At 51.7% G+C, this 14,281-nt stretch overlaps 2 protein-coding genes across 3 annotated transcripts; both read left to right on the top strand.

The window, feature by feature from the left end:
- Positions 1 to 387: 387 nt before the first annotated feature.
- LOC119957534 (foot protein 1 variant 1-like) lies at positions 388 to 1,971 on the top strand. The gene has a single exon (XM_038785679.1). The coding sequence runs from the start codon at positions 388 to 390 to the stop codon at positions 1,969 to 1,971; it is 1,584 nt and encodes a 527-aa protein (XP_038641607.1).
- A 4,139-nt stretch (positions 1,972 to 6,110) lies between these two features.
- Positions 6,111 to 14,244, top strand: tti2 (TELO2 interacting protein 2). 2 transcript variants are annotated; one of them, XM_038785235.1, is made up of 8 exons: positions 6,111 to 6,246; positions 7,337 to 8,071; positions 9,603 to 9,789; positions 10,419 to 10,511; positions 11,809 to 11,990; positions 12,589 to 12,732; positions 12,815 to 12,977; positions 14,102 to 14,241. In XM_038785235.1, the coding sequence occupies exons 2-8, from the start codon at positions 7,386 to 7,388 to the stop codon at positions 14,180 to 14,182; spliced, it is 1,536 nt and encodes a 511-aa protein (XP_038641163.1). In that variant the 5' UTR covers positions 6,111 to 6,246; positions 7,337 to 7,385; the 3' UTR covers positions 14,183 to 14,241. The 2 variants fall into 2 exon arrangements, with proteins under 2 accessions (XP_038641163.1, XP_038641162.1); XM_038785234.1 differs by lacking the exon at positions 6,111 to 6,246 and adding an exon at positions 6,334 to 7,188 and having other exon boundaries at positions 14,102 to 14,244.
- The last annotated feature ends 37 nt before the right edge of the window (positions 14,245 to 14,281 follow it).

The raw sequence follows: 14,281 nt of genomic DNA, 5'->3' as shown, positions 1-14,281 counted from the left end.
GTATCCACAGGATCGGAAGCTGAGGTTGCAGCTGCTTTCCATGCCCTGTTGACTGAGATGACCTTGGCAGGCGATACCCTGGGGGGTCTAGAACTTGAAAGTCCAGGCTTAATTCGGGCAGCATGTGTGTTGCAGTGCTGCCTTCCTCTGTGAGCTCGTCTGGAGCTGTGTTTCTCATCGGGAGGGAGCGTCAGACGGGCTGGACATCCCCAGGGTGAACGACCCGAGGCTGATCTTCTTCCCATGGAGTAGAGGGGCAGCTGGAGTGAGATCCAGAAGTCACGCCGTCCTCTGGTGCTGACACTCGTGGATTCAAACCAGTGCCTGCACCGCAATTAAAGCCCTACACCATGGGGCCCTACACCATGGAGCCTGGAGCCCTACACCATGGGGCCCTACACCATGGAGCCCTACACCATGGAGCCCTACACCATGGAGCCTGGAGCCCTACACCATGGAGCCCTACACCATGGGGCCCTACACCATGGAGCCCTACACCATGGAGCCCTACACCATGGGGCCCTACACCATGGGGCCCTACACCATGGGGCCCTACACCATGGAGCCTGGAGCCCTACACCATGGAGCCCTACACCATGGGGCCCTACACCATGGGGCCCTACACCATGGGGCCCTACACCATGGAGCCCTACACCATGGAGCCCTACACCATGGAGCCCTACACCATGGAGCCCTACACCATGGGGCCCTACACCATGGAGCCCTACACCATGGAGCCTGGAGCCCTACACCATGGAGCCCTACACCATGGGGCCCTACACCATGGAGCCCTACACCATGGAGCCCTACACCATGGGGCCCTACACCATGGAGCCCTACACCATGGAGCCCTACACCATGGGGCCCTACGCCATGGAGCCCTACGCCATGGAGCCCTACACCATGGAGCCCTACACCATGGAGCCCTACACCATGGGGCCCTACACCATGGAGCCCTACACCATGGAGCCCTACACCATGGGGCCCTACACCATGGGGCCCTACACCATGGAGCCTGGAGCCCTACACCATGGAGCCCTACACCATGGGGCCCTACACCATGGAGCCCTACACCATGGAGCCCTACCTACACCATGGAGCCCTACACCATGGGGCCCTACACCATGGAGCCCTACACCATGGGGCCCTACACCATGGAGCCCTACACCATGGAGCCCTACACCATGGAGCCCTACACCATGGAGCCCTACACCATGGAGCCCTACCTACACCATGGAGCCCTACACCATGGGGCCCTACAACATGGAGCCCTACACCATGGGGCCCTACACCATGGAGCCCTACACCATGGAGCCCTACACCATGGAGCCCTACGCCATGGAGCCCTACACCATGGGGCCCTACACCATGGAGCCCTACACCATGGGGCCCTACACCATGGGGCCCTACACCATGGGGCCCTACACCATGGGGCCCTACACCATGGAGCCCTACACCATGGGGCCCTACACCATGGGGCCTGGAGCCCTACACCATGGAGCCCTACACCATGGAGCCCTACGCCATGGAGCCTGGAGCCCTACACCATTGAGCCCTACACCATGGGGCCCTACACCATGGAGCCCTACACCATGGAGCCCTACACCATGGAGCCCTACACTATGGAGCCCTACACCATGGAGCCCTACACCATTGAGCCCTACACCATGGAGCCCTACACCATGGGGCCCTACACCATGGAGCCCTACACAATGGAGCCCTACACCATGGGGCCCTACACCATGGGGCCCTACACCATGGAGCCTGGAGCCCTACACCATGGAGCCCTACACCATGGAGCCCTACACCATGGAGCCCTACACCATTGAGCCCTACACAATGGAGCCCTATACCATTGAGCCCTACACCATGGGGCCCTACACAATGGAGCCCTACACCATTGAGCCCTACACCATGGGGCCCTACACCATGGAGCCTGGAGCCCTACACCATGGAGCCCTACACCATTGAGCCCTACACAATGGAGCCCTACACCATGGGGCCCTACACCATGGGGCCCTACACCATGGAGCCTGGAGCCCTACACCATGGAGCCCTACACCATGGAGCCCTACACCATTGAGCCCTACACCATGGGGCCTGGAGCCCTACACCATGGAGCCTGGAGCCCTACACAATGGAGCCCTACACTATGGAGCCCTACACCATTGAGCCCTACACAATGGAGCCCTACACCATGGGGCCCTACACTATGGAGCCCTACACCATGGGGCCCTACACCATTGAGCCCATGCCCTCAGCTATGGAGGTCATGAGCTGAGCCATGGAGCAAACTTCCCCCCTGACATGGGGTGCACCTCCTGCACCCCTGTCTCCACTCCGAATGCCACACTCGTAGTATTGGCCTCGCTGCGTCAGACTGACAGCACCATCTCCTCAGATAAACGGCAGTGGGGGCTCCTCCAGGCGACCTTGCTCACCGAGGAGAGATTCGGGGCAGCTGGCAACTCCTTCTGCAGTTCCAGCAGCTCCTGAATGTTCGGACTCAGTGGGACGTCATCGGCTGGGAGCTCAGCCGAACACCGGACTCTGGCATTCCTCCGAGTGCAGGTTCCCTGGGATGTTCCTGCCTCCCCCTGTTGTGAGGGGCGAGCTGTGAGTGACCCAGAAGCCTGCCTACTTCTTAATCCCACCAAAGTGTGAGTATCTGCATTGGTGGGGGTGACTGAGGCTCCAGGTGACTGTGTCCGTTCACGTCTGTTATGTTCGAGTTTCTCCTGTAATGGGAAAGATGGGGAGAGTGTGGGCAGAAACCTTGACTGTTCAGATGGTGATGAGGTGTGGCATGCGTAGGACTTGAGTAGGAATGAGGCTGTGAGGAGCAGAGTAGACACTGGGGGAGACCATGAGGATTGGAGAGGTGTGGGAAAGAGGGTCTTGTGACAGACATTGGCATCCAGGAGAGATCATCTTGGACATGCGAGGGGTGTGTGATGGGGTGCAGCGAGACTGGAGGTGGCAGACTTACCCTGGCCGCACAAAGATCATTCATCTTTCTGAGGCACTACTGCCCCGTCCTCTGCTGCAGTGAGCTGGCCCTGACTAGGGCTGCCACTGCTTCCCAGGCAGGGTGGTGACCTTGCTGGATGGACATCTGCCTGGCTGTAGACAGAGTCTGCACACCATCCAGGAGTCTGGTCAGGGCTCTCTCTGAGAAACACGGTGCTGGCTTCCTGGCTGCCATCCCCTCGATTGGACCTGGGACAAGTGCTGGGGAGGCATTTAAATAGAGCTCACCACTAATAGCTTCTGGGCCTTTTGGCTCAGAAGAGCGTGAGGTCAGGTGGATCTGATATATCTCTCTTGTGGAGACCATGAATTGGATTCAATTTGAATTGGTTTTTGGAGCTGGATTAGGGGTTTGCCCCTGTCCACACTCTGAGCTCTGGCTTTGTAACTCTGATAAAGTAATACAAAAAGTATAGAGCTCACCACCACTGACTGCAAAAATTAGGTTGCTCCAGGGTGAGTGAATCAGTGGGAGGCCGCCATGGTCATAGTGGTTAAAAAGAGATTGTTAAAGATGCTCAACGTTCCAAGAGATTTCCTGCCATTTGTCCCGGTTTTCGCACTGGAATGGACACTTTGCCAAATTCTGGTAAGATTCCGCCCGTAGTCTCTAGTTTATTGTCTCCCTCATTTCTGGAATATTTCCAATTTCCTGGGACCTTTTTTTCATAAGGTGGGTGTTTTGGGACATGACAACCAATGCACAAACTATCGAAGTGCCACTTATTTTACGACCTGTTGATGCAGACCATTGGTTCCAGGATACTTTAATCCCACTAGTTTTCCCGGTGCTTGTTCTCTGATGAAGCTCCTCCGCCGCTTTTACCTCCTGAATTTCTTTTTTTTATCACTTTATCAGAGTTACAGGGACAAATTCCCAAATCCAGCTCTAAAAACCAATTCAAATTGAATCCAATTCATGGTCCACACAAGAGAGACATGCCAGATCCAGGCATTACACCTGGCTTCACGCTCAGTTTAGCGAAAAGGCCCAGAAGCGATTACCTCCTGATTTTCTACTATTCTTCGGTTGCCTGGCTCCTACTGTGCTGTACTGGCTCCTCATTGCCTGTTCAAAGTCTCGATTTGCTTATTTCTTATTTCCTAGTCTCATCCTGACAGGGAACAATGCTTATTATGGTTACTTTTTTTTTCCTTTTTATGTACTTGTATATCCTGCAAGTTTTCCTCAATCTCTAATTGGTCACTCTTTTTTTTTTTCCAATTCACCGTTGCTGGTTTTTAAAACTTTCTTAATCTTCTGGTCAAACATAAATCTTTGCAGCATTGTGCATCCTTTCTTCTTTCATCCTTAACTTCCCTACTTAGACACTTAGTTAGGCATTAGCTTTCCTTAACTTCCCAAATTAAAGCTGAAGCAGAAACTCTCTACTTTTGCAATTCCCCGCGCAATAAACAATAACATTCTGTTCGCTTTCCTTTTTGCACTGCAGACTAACTTTTTACAATTCATGCACTCTGATGCATGCTCTGTTCTGGTTCTCCCTTCTGCTGCTGCCTCTGTCTCTCAGTCTGTTCTCAGTGGCATCTTGGGATTGGCAATAGACAGTGGCCTTGACGGGGGCCTTGCAATGGAAAATTTAAAAATTGGTGATGACAAATCACTGCAAATATCAGAAATTACCAAACCATCTTGCCCCCTCACTTAACAGCATGAATGCCTCCCATTGTGGGCGACTCCAAGAATCTATCCCATACCTAGATAACCCTGGAGTAGAACAGGCCATACGCTGCCTGCCAGAGCACGAAGCCGTCCACAACCAGGTGAGACCAAAGGGTGAAGAGAGCATTGCAGACACTGTAAAATATATTATGATTTAATTTTTTTTTAATTGTTCTTGGGATGTGGGTGTCACCGACTAGTCCAGCATTTGTTGTCCATCCCTAATTGCCCTTAAACTGAGTGGTTTGCTAGGCCATTTTAGAGGGGGGGGGGGCAGTTAAGAGTCCTCATTGCTGTGGGGCAGGAGTGACTGTGCGTCAGGAGTGACTGTGGGTCAGGAGTGACTGTGGGTCAGGAGTGACTGTGCGTCAGGAGTGACTGTGCGTCAGGAGTGACTGTGGGTCAGGAGTGACTGTGGGTGAGGAGTGACTGTGGGTGAGGAGTGACTGTGGGTGAGGAGTGACTGTGCGTCAGGAGTGACTGTGGGTCAGGAGTGACTGTGGGTCAGGAGTGACTGTGCGTCAGGAGTGACTGTGGGTCAGGAGTGACTGTGGGTCAGGAGTGACTGTGCGTCAGGAGTGACTGTGGGTCAGGAGTGAGTGTGGGTCAGGAGTGACTGTGGGTGAGGAGTGACTGTGGGTGAGGAGTGACTGTGGGTGAGGAGTGACTGTGGGTGAGGAGTGACTGTGGGTCAGGAGTGACTGTGGGTGAGGAGTGACTGTGGGTGAGGAGTGACTGTGCGTCAGGAGTGACTGTGGGTGAGGAGTGACTGTGGGTCAGGAGTGACTGTGGGTCAGGAGTGACTGTGGGTCAGGAGTGACTGTGGGTCAGGAGTGACTGTGCGTCAGGAGTGACTGTGGGTCAGGAGTGACTGTGGGTCAGGAGTGACTGTGGGTCAGGAGTGACTGTGGGTCAGGAGTGACTGTGGGCCAGAGTGGGCTAGGACGACAGATTTCCTTCCCTGAAGAGCATCGGTGAACCAGATGGGTTTTGGCGACCATCGGCAATGGTTTCATGGTGTAGTCATTCGACTTCTAATTCCAGATTTGTATTGGATTCAGATTTCGCCATGCGCCCTGGTGGGGTTGGAACTCAGGACCCCAGAGCATTACCCCGGGTCTGAGATTACTAGCCCAGCGATAATACCACCACGCCACGGCCTCCAAACCCCATTGATCAAACTCCTTCAGTTTCACAAATAATTTGTCATAATTTAGATGTTGAGTTTGTGTCCCTTGAAAGGAAAGTGTCTGCTGGTGGTGATGGGGGGGGGGGGTGGGGAGACTTGTTCAATTTAAGTTGTGTCAGTGTCTGTGAGGGCGGTGAGGGTCTCCAGGCTGAGGTTGGAGGGGTCGGAACCAAAGAAGCGGGGTGCGGATTTTCGCAAGCCGGGTTGGCGGCGACACCCGCTGCATTGGCGGCGTCCGCCGGGATATCCGGTCCGGGTGGGAGATTTTCTTTCCCACACTCTCTCTGGCTGATGGCGCTTTTTTTCAGGTCTGTCTGACCGGAAGCCGGCGCCGGAGAGGGAGGTGAGCGTTTTATTTGCAATGGACTCGAGAGGCGCTGCTGCTGCGGCGAGCGGGGTGGGGGGAGGGGATGGAGGGGGGATGGTTGGATGGAGCTGGCCCCGGGCCTGGGCCGCACAGTGAAGCCTGGGGGATCTCACCAGCTTGAGGCGCCCCTGCTACCCCGCCAGAGGGATCACAGCCTCTCGGCTGCTGACAAGATGGGAGCGGAGACATCAGCAACACAGGGGGAGGGAAATCAGACACAACAACAAACCCTGTGTGTCCAAGGGGCAGCTTCCATCACATCTCCTCCCATTCTGCAGCCTGCTGTCCATTTGTTTATTTATTTAGTTCTGTCACTTTATTTATCGAAGCTACATTTCCTTAATTTTAAGTTATTCACCCAACAGACGTCGACAGCATGTCGGAGATTGGAGGGGTGGATGTTGAGAGATGTTTGGAGCATGAGCTGAATGCAGCTTTCTCTGATTCTCTGCCCCTGGAAGGGGGTGGGGGTTGGGGGGTGTGTTGCAGAGAAGACCCCCTGGCACGCAACATTGAGAAAGGCCGTGGGTCTTTCTAGACAGATCAGGCCTGGGGTCTGCAACTGTCCTGTTGCCTGTCCCCCCTGACTCTCAAGGGGGTGTTGACCTGGTCAGGAATGTGCACAGATCCAGTCTTTGGGCGTGCCCCAGATTTCTAAGAAAGGACATCTTATCGCAACGCACCGAACCTTACAGGGCTCCAGTTGCAAACCTACATTCCTGCCACTGTGATACGCCAGTGGGTTTTGGATAAATAGGTCACCACAACAAAATAATTCTGCTGTTGGAATAAACTATTTTTTCTGAAGTTTATGCAAAGTCAGGATCAAAATAAATCAGGTGGTTTATGTTTTAAGATCCCCACCACAGATGTACACTTTGAGGTCTCAGAAGTGACCCAAGAATTAACTTCTCCCTCGTAAGCACTTTGATAGTCTACTTTGTTTCTTAGAGATGTTGAGTCGTTTATTTGAGACATTTGCCTGAGCATTTGAGGGCTGGTATGTGTTCTGCTGGTGCTTGGTACACTGACTAGAATGTAAAAAAATGACTTGTCTTTTTCCTAGGCGACATAGGCGAATTTTTGATTGTGGACCAAACCAAGGAAAAGATATCATGGAGGATCCTTCAGAAATCATTCGGAACCTGCACCTAGCAGGCAAAAGCAGGTCAATGGAAGAGGATAGTTATCGAAGGGAGCAAGTCCCAACAGTCGAGCACATCCTGAGGAAAATTCTGGGGGATTTGTCAAATGAGAAACTAATGAGGCACAACAGATCAGTTTTGGAAGATGCAAGGGATTTGTTCCTGCAGGGTGACCCTCTCTGGCTTCTCAGCTGCTGCCAAAATGATGTGTCGGACATTGTTCAAATGTATGTCGATCTGACAGCTGCTCTGATTCAATATACAGCACTGCCCTTATGTGAGACTGACAGTGGTGAGCTGCCTGACAGTGCATATAACACGATACCAGAGAGAGCCTGCAGGGTGGCCCAAACATTTCAACCTCTCCTCAGTAAACTATCAGCAAGGCCAGAGCAAGCAATGTCTCACCTCCCCACGATTTCGCCAGACTGTGTTCTGAGAGCCATTTTGCCACATCTGGTTATTTTCTGCGCAACACATTGCCAGGAGAAGGCATGGACCAGTGCAGCATCTCGGCTAGCTGCAGATGAGCTGTTGGCAGCTGGAGTGCAGGCAGCAGGATGCAAGTCTGTCACAGAGCTCCTGTGTGGGACGGAGGAGAAGGGCAGGGGAGTTCTGGGAGCTGTGCTGCATCTTATGAAACCTCAAATGAACAAGTGAGTCTGAACCAGTGTTTAATTGTGGGACATTTCTGCTGTTCCACCAAGTGGTCTCCTCCCTTTGATAGACATTGTAACTAACCTAAATTGGAAGAAAGAGGGGGATCGAATAATAGATAATTCATAGTGGGCGGCATGGAAGAGGCTGGAGATGGCATCCTGTGTGGGTACGAGCCTGGAAGCGCTTGCAACGGCGCCGCTGCCGCTCCCTCCAACGAGGTATACCATGAGCCCGGTGGCGGCGGCTACCCTCAAGATTTGGGGGTAATGGAGGCGGCACAGGGGGGCGGTGGGGGCCTCGATGGGGTCCCCGATACGGGGGAACCACCAGTTTGTTCCGGGGAGAATTGATGGCGGGTTCCTGAGTTGGCACAGGGCAGGTGTCAGGAGGCTGGGGGACCTGTTCATAGACAGGAAGTTTGCGAGCCTGGGTGAGCTGGAAGGGAAGTTCAGGCTCCCCCCGGGGAAACACCTTTAGGTACATGCAGGTAAGGGCGTTTGTCAGGCGGCAGGTGGCGGGGTTCCCCCTGCTGTGGGGTCCAGATCTCGGAACTGTACCAGGTGATGCAGGAGGTAGACGAGGCCTCGGTGGAGGAGCTGAAAGATAAATGGGAGGAGGAGCTGGGTGAGGAGATTGAGGAGGGGACGTGGGCGGATGCCCTAGAAAGGGTGAACTGCTCCTCCTCGTGTGCGAGGCTTAGCCTCATACAGTTTAAGGTACTGCGTAGGGCTCATATGACCGGGACAAGGATGAGCCGGTTTTTTGGGACCGAGGACAGGTGTATTAGGTGCTGAGGGAGCCCAGCAAACCATGTCAACATGTTCTGGGCATGCCCAGCGCTGGGGGAATTTTGGAAGGGTGTAGCAAGGACGGTATCGAGGTTGGTTGGATCCAGGGTCAATCCAGGCTGGGGACTCGCAATATTTGGGGTTGCAGTGGAGCCGGGAGTGCAGGAGGCGAAAGAGGCCGGTGTTCTGGCCTTTGTGTCCCTAGTAGCCCGGCGGAGGATTCTTCTTCAATGGAAGGATGCAAGGCCCCCAAGCGTGGAGGCCAGGATCAACGATATGGCGGGGTTTATTAAATTGGAGGGGGTGAAATTTGCCCTAAGGGGGTCAGTGCAGGGGTTTTTCAGGAGATGGCAACCATTCGTTAATTTGTTTCTCTTTTGTATTGGGGGGGGGGGGGTTCTGTTTTTTTTTGTTCTTAGAATTTTCTGTTATTGTTTTCTTTTTTGTGAATGTGAAAATTTGAATAAAAATTATTTTTTTAAAAAAAGATAATTCATTCCGTCACGGCCAGTTTCTACACTGTCATTCTGTGCTGAGCTGTGTTGAGTCTCTATAATGCTGTAGCTAGAATTCATCATCTATCCCAAGCTCCCAGCAGGAACACACAGCTCTCTCTCCTCCAGCTGTTAGATTTTCTCACGAGTTAGTGTGTCACTGCACTCCTTTTGTTTTGTGTTATTTTTCCCTCCAATTGTTAACAGAGTGTCGGTAACTGATTTGTGTGTGCAAACTTCTACAGAAACACGTGGAAATTGAATCCAGCCACAAAACATGTATTTCGGTGGCTGCTGCAGAGGGTGAGGAGGCCGTGGCTGGCTGAGCACCTGGACGTAGTGCTGCCACCATCCCTCCTCTTCTCAGACGACTACAGGACAGAGAATAAGATACTGGGCGTGAGGTGTCTCCAGCACATCATTGACAATGTGGTACGTGGAGGCCGGAGAGTGGGGATTATGAGGTGGGGTGGGGTGGGGTGGAGTGTGGGGAAATCACATTGGGGGCCAGTCGACAGCAAATTGCTGAGGCAAAGTCTGGCTGAGGTATTTCTGACAAAAGTATGTTCCTGAGTTTTCTGTGGATGGAAGGGATTCCACGGGACAATATGAAGAAAAGGGAGTTCTCGTAGTGTCCTGCCATGTCATCTTATTCAGTGTTTGCTGAATGAAATTTATCTCTTGTGTTAACCGACAACAGCAATTACAATTTCAAAAGTAATTAATTGGATATGAAACACTTTGACATGTTTGAGATGCTGGAAAAATCTGAGTTTTCCTGCACTGAAAGAATATTCCTTCACCTCTGCAATGAGGCATTAACTATTGATCCAAATGGCATTGTGTACAGATGTAACGCTGGCATTTGGAAAGGTAGTTGCTTTTGTGGACAGTAAGAATGAGCTCGGAATTAAGGACAATGAGAAGGTGGCTCGGTTGAAAAGGATATTGTTGGGCCCAATTGGGCTCCTGCTTAAAAGTAATGTTCTGTGTTGGTCCACTGGATTGGTTAGGCTTGAATGTCTCCGGGTGTGTGACAGCTTCATGTTCTCTCCTTTCAGCCTGCTGCAGAGCTGCTGCAGTATAACCGGGCACAGGTGGTGTACCATGCTCTCTACAATCACTTATACACTCCAGAACCCTCGCTCATTCAGGTCAGTGGTGTGGCTCCTTCGGAATCCTCTTGGGGACTTGTTACCTGTTTTCTGAATCAGCCATGTTAATTTTAGGCCAGCAGAGGGCAGCACGGTGGCGCAGTGGTTAGCACTGCTGCCTCACGGCGCCGAGGTCCCAGGTTCAGTCCCGGCTCTGGGTCACTGTCCGTGTGGAGTTTGCACATTCTCCCCGTATTTGCGTGGGTTTTGCCCCCACAACCCAAAGATGTGCAGGGTAGTTGGATTGGCCAATGACAAATTACCCTTTAATTGAAAAAAATTAATTGGGTACTCTAAATTTATTTTTCTTTTAATTTAGGCCAGCTGTATTACAGGCTCTCAATTTTCAAACCTTCCCTCATATCTGGTCCTTTGCACATGACAGACCATTGACGCCTGAGTACAGCAGCATTTGAACTGTTGTGCTATTCATGAGCCAAGCCGCACGGTGTAAGGACTGAACTGTCAGTCCACATTCATGATTTTCCCCGTTATTTGATTCATGTTGGCGAGTAAAGATTGAAGAGAGTGATCCTGCCTCATTCTTATTTTTGAAAAATATTTTACTGAGGCATTTATATAATCCTGCCTCATTCTTGTCCTCTGCTCGCTGAATGTCGCAGGAATTCGAGTCAGGACTTGTCACCAACCCAACCTCTTAACCCAAGGCCTGTCCTGGCAGTCAGCTTCTGAACTGTACCTTCACCTGACTGACAGTCTTTACATTCACATTTCAAAAGGATGTCATTGCCTGCCCCCTCCCCTCCCCCACTGCCGTGAGTAATCCTGGAGACCAGTTCTCTCAAAAGTTCAATGAACTGAACGGTTCACCGTTTTTTACTGTCTCTGAGGGTGGCACAATGGTCAGCACTGCTGCCTCACAACTCGTGACCCAGGTTCAATTCCAGCCCAGGGTGACTGCGTGGCGTTTGCACTTTCTCCCGGTACTTCCTCCACAGTCCAAAGATGTGCGGGTTAGGTGGATTGGCCGTGATTAAAATAATTGCTCCAAGTGTCCAAAAGGTTAGGTGGGATTCCTGGGTTATGGGAATAGGGCGGCGGTGTGGGGCTTAAGTATATTGCTCTTTCCAAGGGCTGGTGCAGACTCGATAGGCCGAACAGCCTCCTTCTGCACTGTAAATTCTATGATTCTGTCCATTAATGCCTCCTGACCAGCTCTGTAATTCCTGTGTTTACTATTTTCTGTTTTATTCCCACATCCTCAGTTCCAGATTGTTAGTGAAGAAGGCGTGACCCCTGATGTAACTCATAACCGCTGCTTGCTGCTCTATTTCAGACTGTGCTGTCCTGCCTGCTCGACCTCCTCCCACTTCTAGAGAAATCACACGTCACCCGAGGGCAACAGCGAGCAAATCGCTACGACAAAGTATTCTGCCTAATTCTTACCCACATGGAGGTTGAAGACAAGATCCCGCTGCGACGGGTTTATGCCAAGCATCTGCCCATCTTCACTGAGAGGTGAGAGCTGCTGCATTTTTACAGCAGTGTCATTCGTCCTTGTGTTGCCTCACCCGAGTTGCTGCCATCTCAGACTTGTCTCACATAGAACTCTTCACCATTGCTCAGTGGTTCTCTGCACCACCCAGTAATGGTATTGAGCCGGGGAGGCCACCAGGAAGCTTCTCTATCCCAGTGTGTGCCGGATCGGTTGTGTGTTTACTGGTGTTAGGCTCTCTAATGAAGTGTCTGTGCTCTCGGGCGAAGGCAGGGATGGTGGAAATCAGACAGGGTTCCTACTTGTTATTGAGTGATTCTGCTGCAGTGTATGTTGTCGGATGCTGGGTGAGGACAGGATGTGGGCTGAACTCTTAACACCCTCTTGTGATTGAACATCTGTCAACAGTGGACGTGGACCACACAGGTCCACATTGATTGAACCGTGCCTCAGCGGGCGAGTCAGGCTTTCAGGAGAGGATGAGGAAAATGAGGACAAGTAGTTCATGTTATGCAGACCTCTCAACCTGACTCGCACACAAGAACACCAAACCCTCTTCCTCCAACAGAGTACACCACCACGGTACAGATCACTCAACCTTGTGTTTCTTTGTGTTGTCAGGCTTGGTATTCTGGTTGTTCGTCACTTGAAGCGGTTGCAGAGGGTGATTCTTGGATACCTGGAGGTGTATGACGGACCTGAGGAAGCAGCCCGGCTCTGTGTTCTTCAGGCGTTCCAGAGTATGATCCAACAGGCGTGGCCCAGGTATCACAAACTCTGGTGAATCTGTCAGATTGGCGCACATCACTCCAACTGTTAAAACAATCTTTTCTTTGTTGTTGACCAGAATGTCCATGAGGCTGGAGGTGTTACTCAAGTCCTTACTCAAATTCATATACGATATGGCAACTGACCAGAGCCCAACGCCACCGCGGGTGAAGGAGGAGCTGTTGCAGGATGCAACCCACTGCTTGATTCTGCTCAATCGTTGCTGTGAACGCAAAGTGACAGTAAGATGGTGCCTGGTGATCCAGGGGAGTGGTGGGAGGGAACGAGAGAGAAAGGAAGACCTGGGGGGGGGGGGTTTAGCACCAGCTAGTATCCCCACATACAACCAAGTCACAGATTAACTATCACGACTATCATGAGCAATTGAACCCCTGGCGATAGCCCTGTGAGACGCAAAAAGCTGGAAGGGAATCCGGAGAGGAGACAGAGAGCACCGAGTCTCACTCTATGCAGATGACCTGCTCCTCTGTGTCTCGAAGCCACAGGAGGGACTGAAGGCAATACTGCAAATACTGAAAGAGTTGCTACAAACTTAAACTGGGCAAAAGTGAGGCATTCCCAGTGAACCCAAACGGGGGAGGGAGAGAGCTGGAGGGGCTCCCGTTCAAAACAGCCCAGAACAGATTCCGCTACCTGGGGATCCAGGTAGCCAGAGACTGGACACAGATCCACAAGTGGAACCTGACCAACCTGGTGGAGGAAGTAAGAAGAGACCTTCAAAGGCGGGGCCCACTCCACTGGCGAGCAGAGTGCAGACGATCAAAATGAACGTACTGCCAAGGTTCCTCTTCCTGTTTAGATCCATTCCGATCATCAGCCCATGGCCTTTTTCCAAAATTCTAATCATGGCGTTTGTGTGTGTGTGTGTGTGTGTGTGTGTGGGGGGGGGGGGGGGGGGGGGGGAGAAAGAGAAAACCCGAGAATTCCCAAACAGACACCGCAAAGAAGGAAAATCAAATGGGGCTTGGCCTTACTAAGAGAGAGAACGGGAAAGGAGGTGGGACCATAGACCGATCCAGAGGGCAACGAAATACGAAGGACAAACTAAACCTCTCTGTATAATAAAGGAAATTAGCGCGGGTGAGAAAAATGTGATGTGTATATATACACAACTGTTCATAAATATGGGAAATGCCAATAAAAAGATTTATTTAAAAAATAAATCTCACCAGAGCAGGTTTTAAAAGAAGCCGAGAGCAGGTTCCCACGCCCTGCTACTTATGTGAATAGTGCTGTGAAATGGCAGTGAACTCCACTCTCCAACACATACCTGTTCTGAAACACACAGAGCCAACCGCAGAAGAGACTGACGTACTTTATTGTGTTTTTTGTTGTTGCTCTTTAGGTTCTGCTGGAAGGAGTGCGCCAGAGCTGTGAGAACGCAACGGTGCTGGACTGTCTGCACAGGGTGCAGCAAGATGTGTAACCAGTCACTGAGAATTGTTAACTGTACAAAACCTGAATAAACACGAGCAGAACTTGACAGTCTCCCGAGTCCACCATCATTGGAAATATTCAGGATAAG

This window comes from Scyliorhinus canicula, chromosome 26, assembly GCF_902713615.1.
Source record: "Scyliorhinus canicula chromosome 26, sScyCan1.1, whole genome shotgun sequence".
Classification (NCBI taxonomy): Eukaryota; Metazoa; Chordata; class Chondrichthyes; order Carcharhiniformes; family Scyliorhinidae; genus Scyliorhinus; species Scyliorhinus canicula.
The sequence above is the reverse complement of the archived record's forward strand: the minus strand, read 5'-3'. Positions and strand labels throughout refer to the sequence as shown.

Coding starts and splice junctions, on each gene's coding strand:
- tti2 (XM_038785234.1), top strand. CDS start 7,082: ATGCAAAGTCAGGATCAAAATAAATCAGGTGGTTTATGTTTTAAGATC. Junction 9,790..10,418: donor AGCACATCATTGACAATGTG/GTACGTGGAGGC, acceptor CTCTCCTTTCAG/CCTGCTGCAGAGCTGCTGCA. Junction 12,733..12,814: donor ATCCAACAGGCGTGGCCCAG/GTATCACAAACT, acceptor GTTGTTGACCAG/AATGTCCATGAGGCTGGAGG.
- LOC119957534 (XM_038785679.1), top strand. CDS start 388: ATGGGGCCCTACACCATGGAGCCCTACACCATGGAGCCCTACACCATG.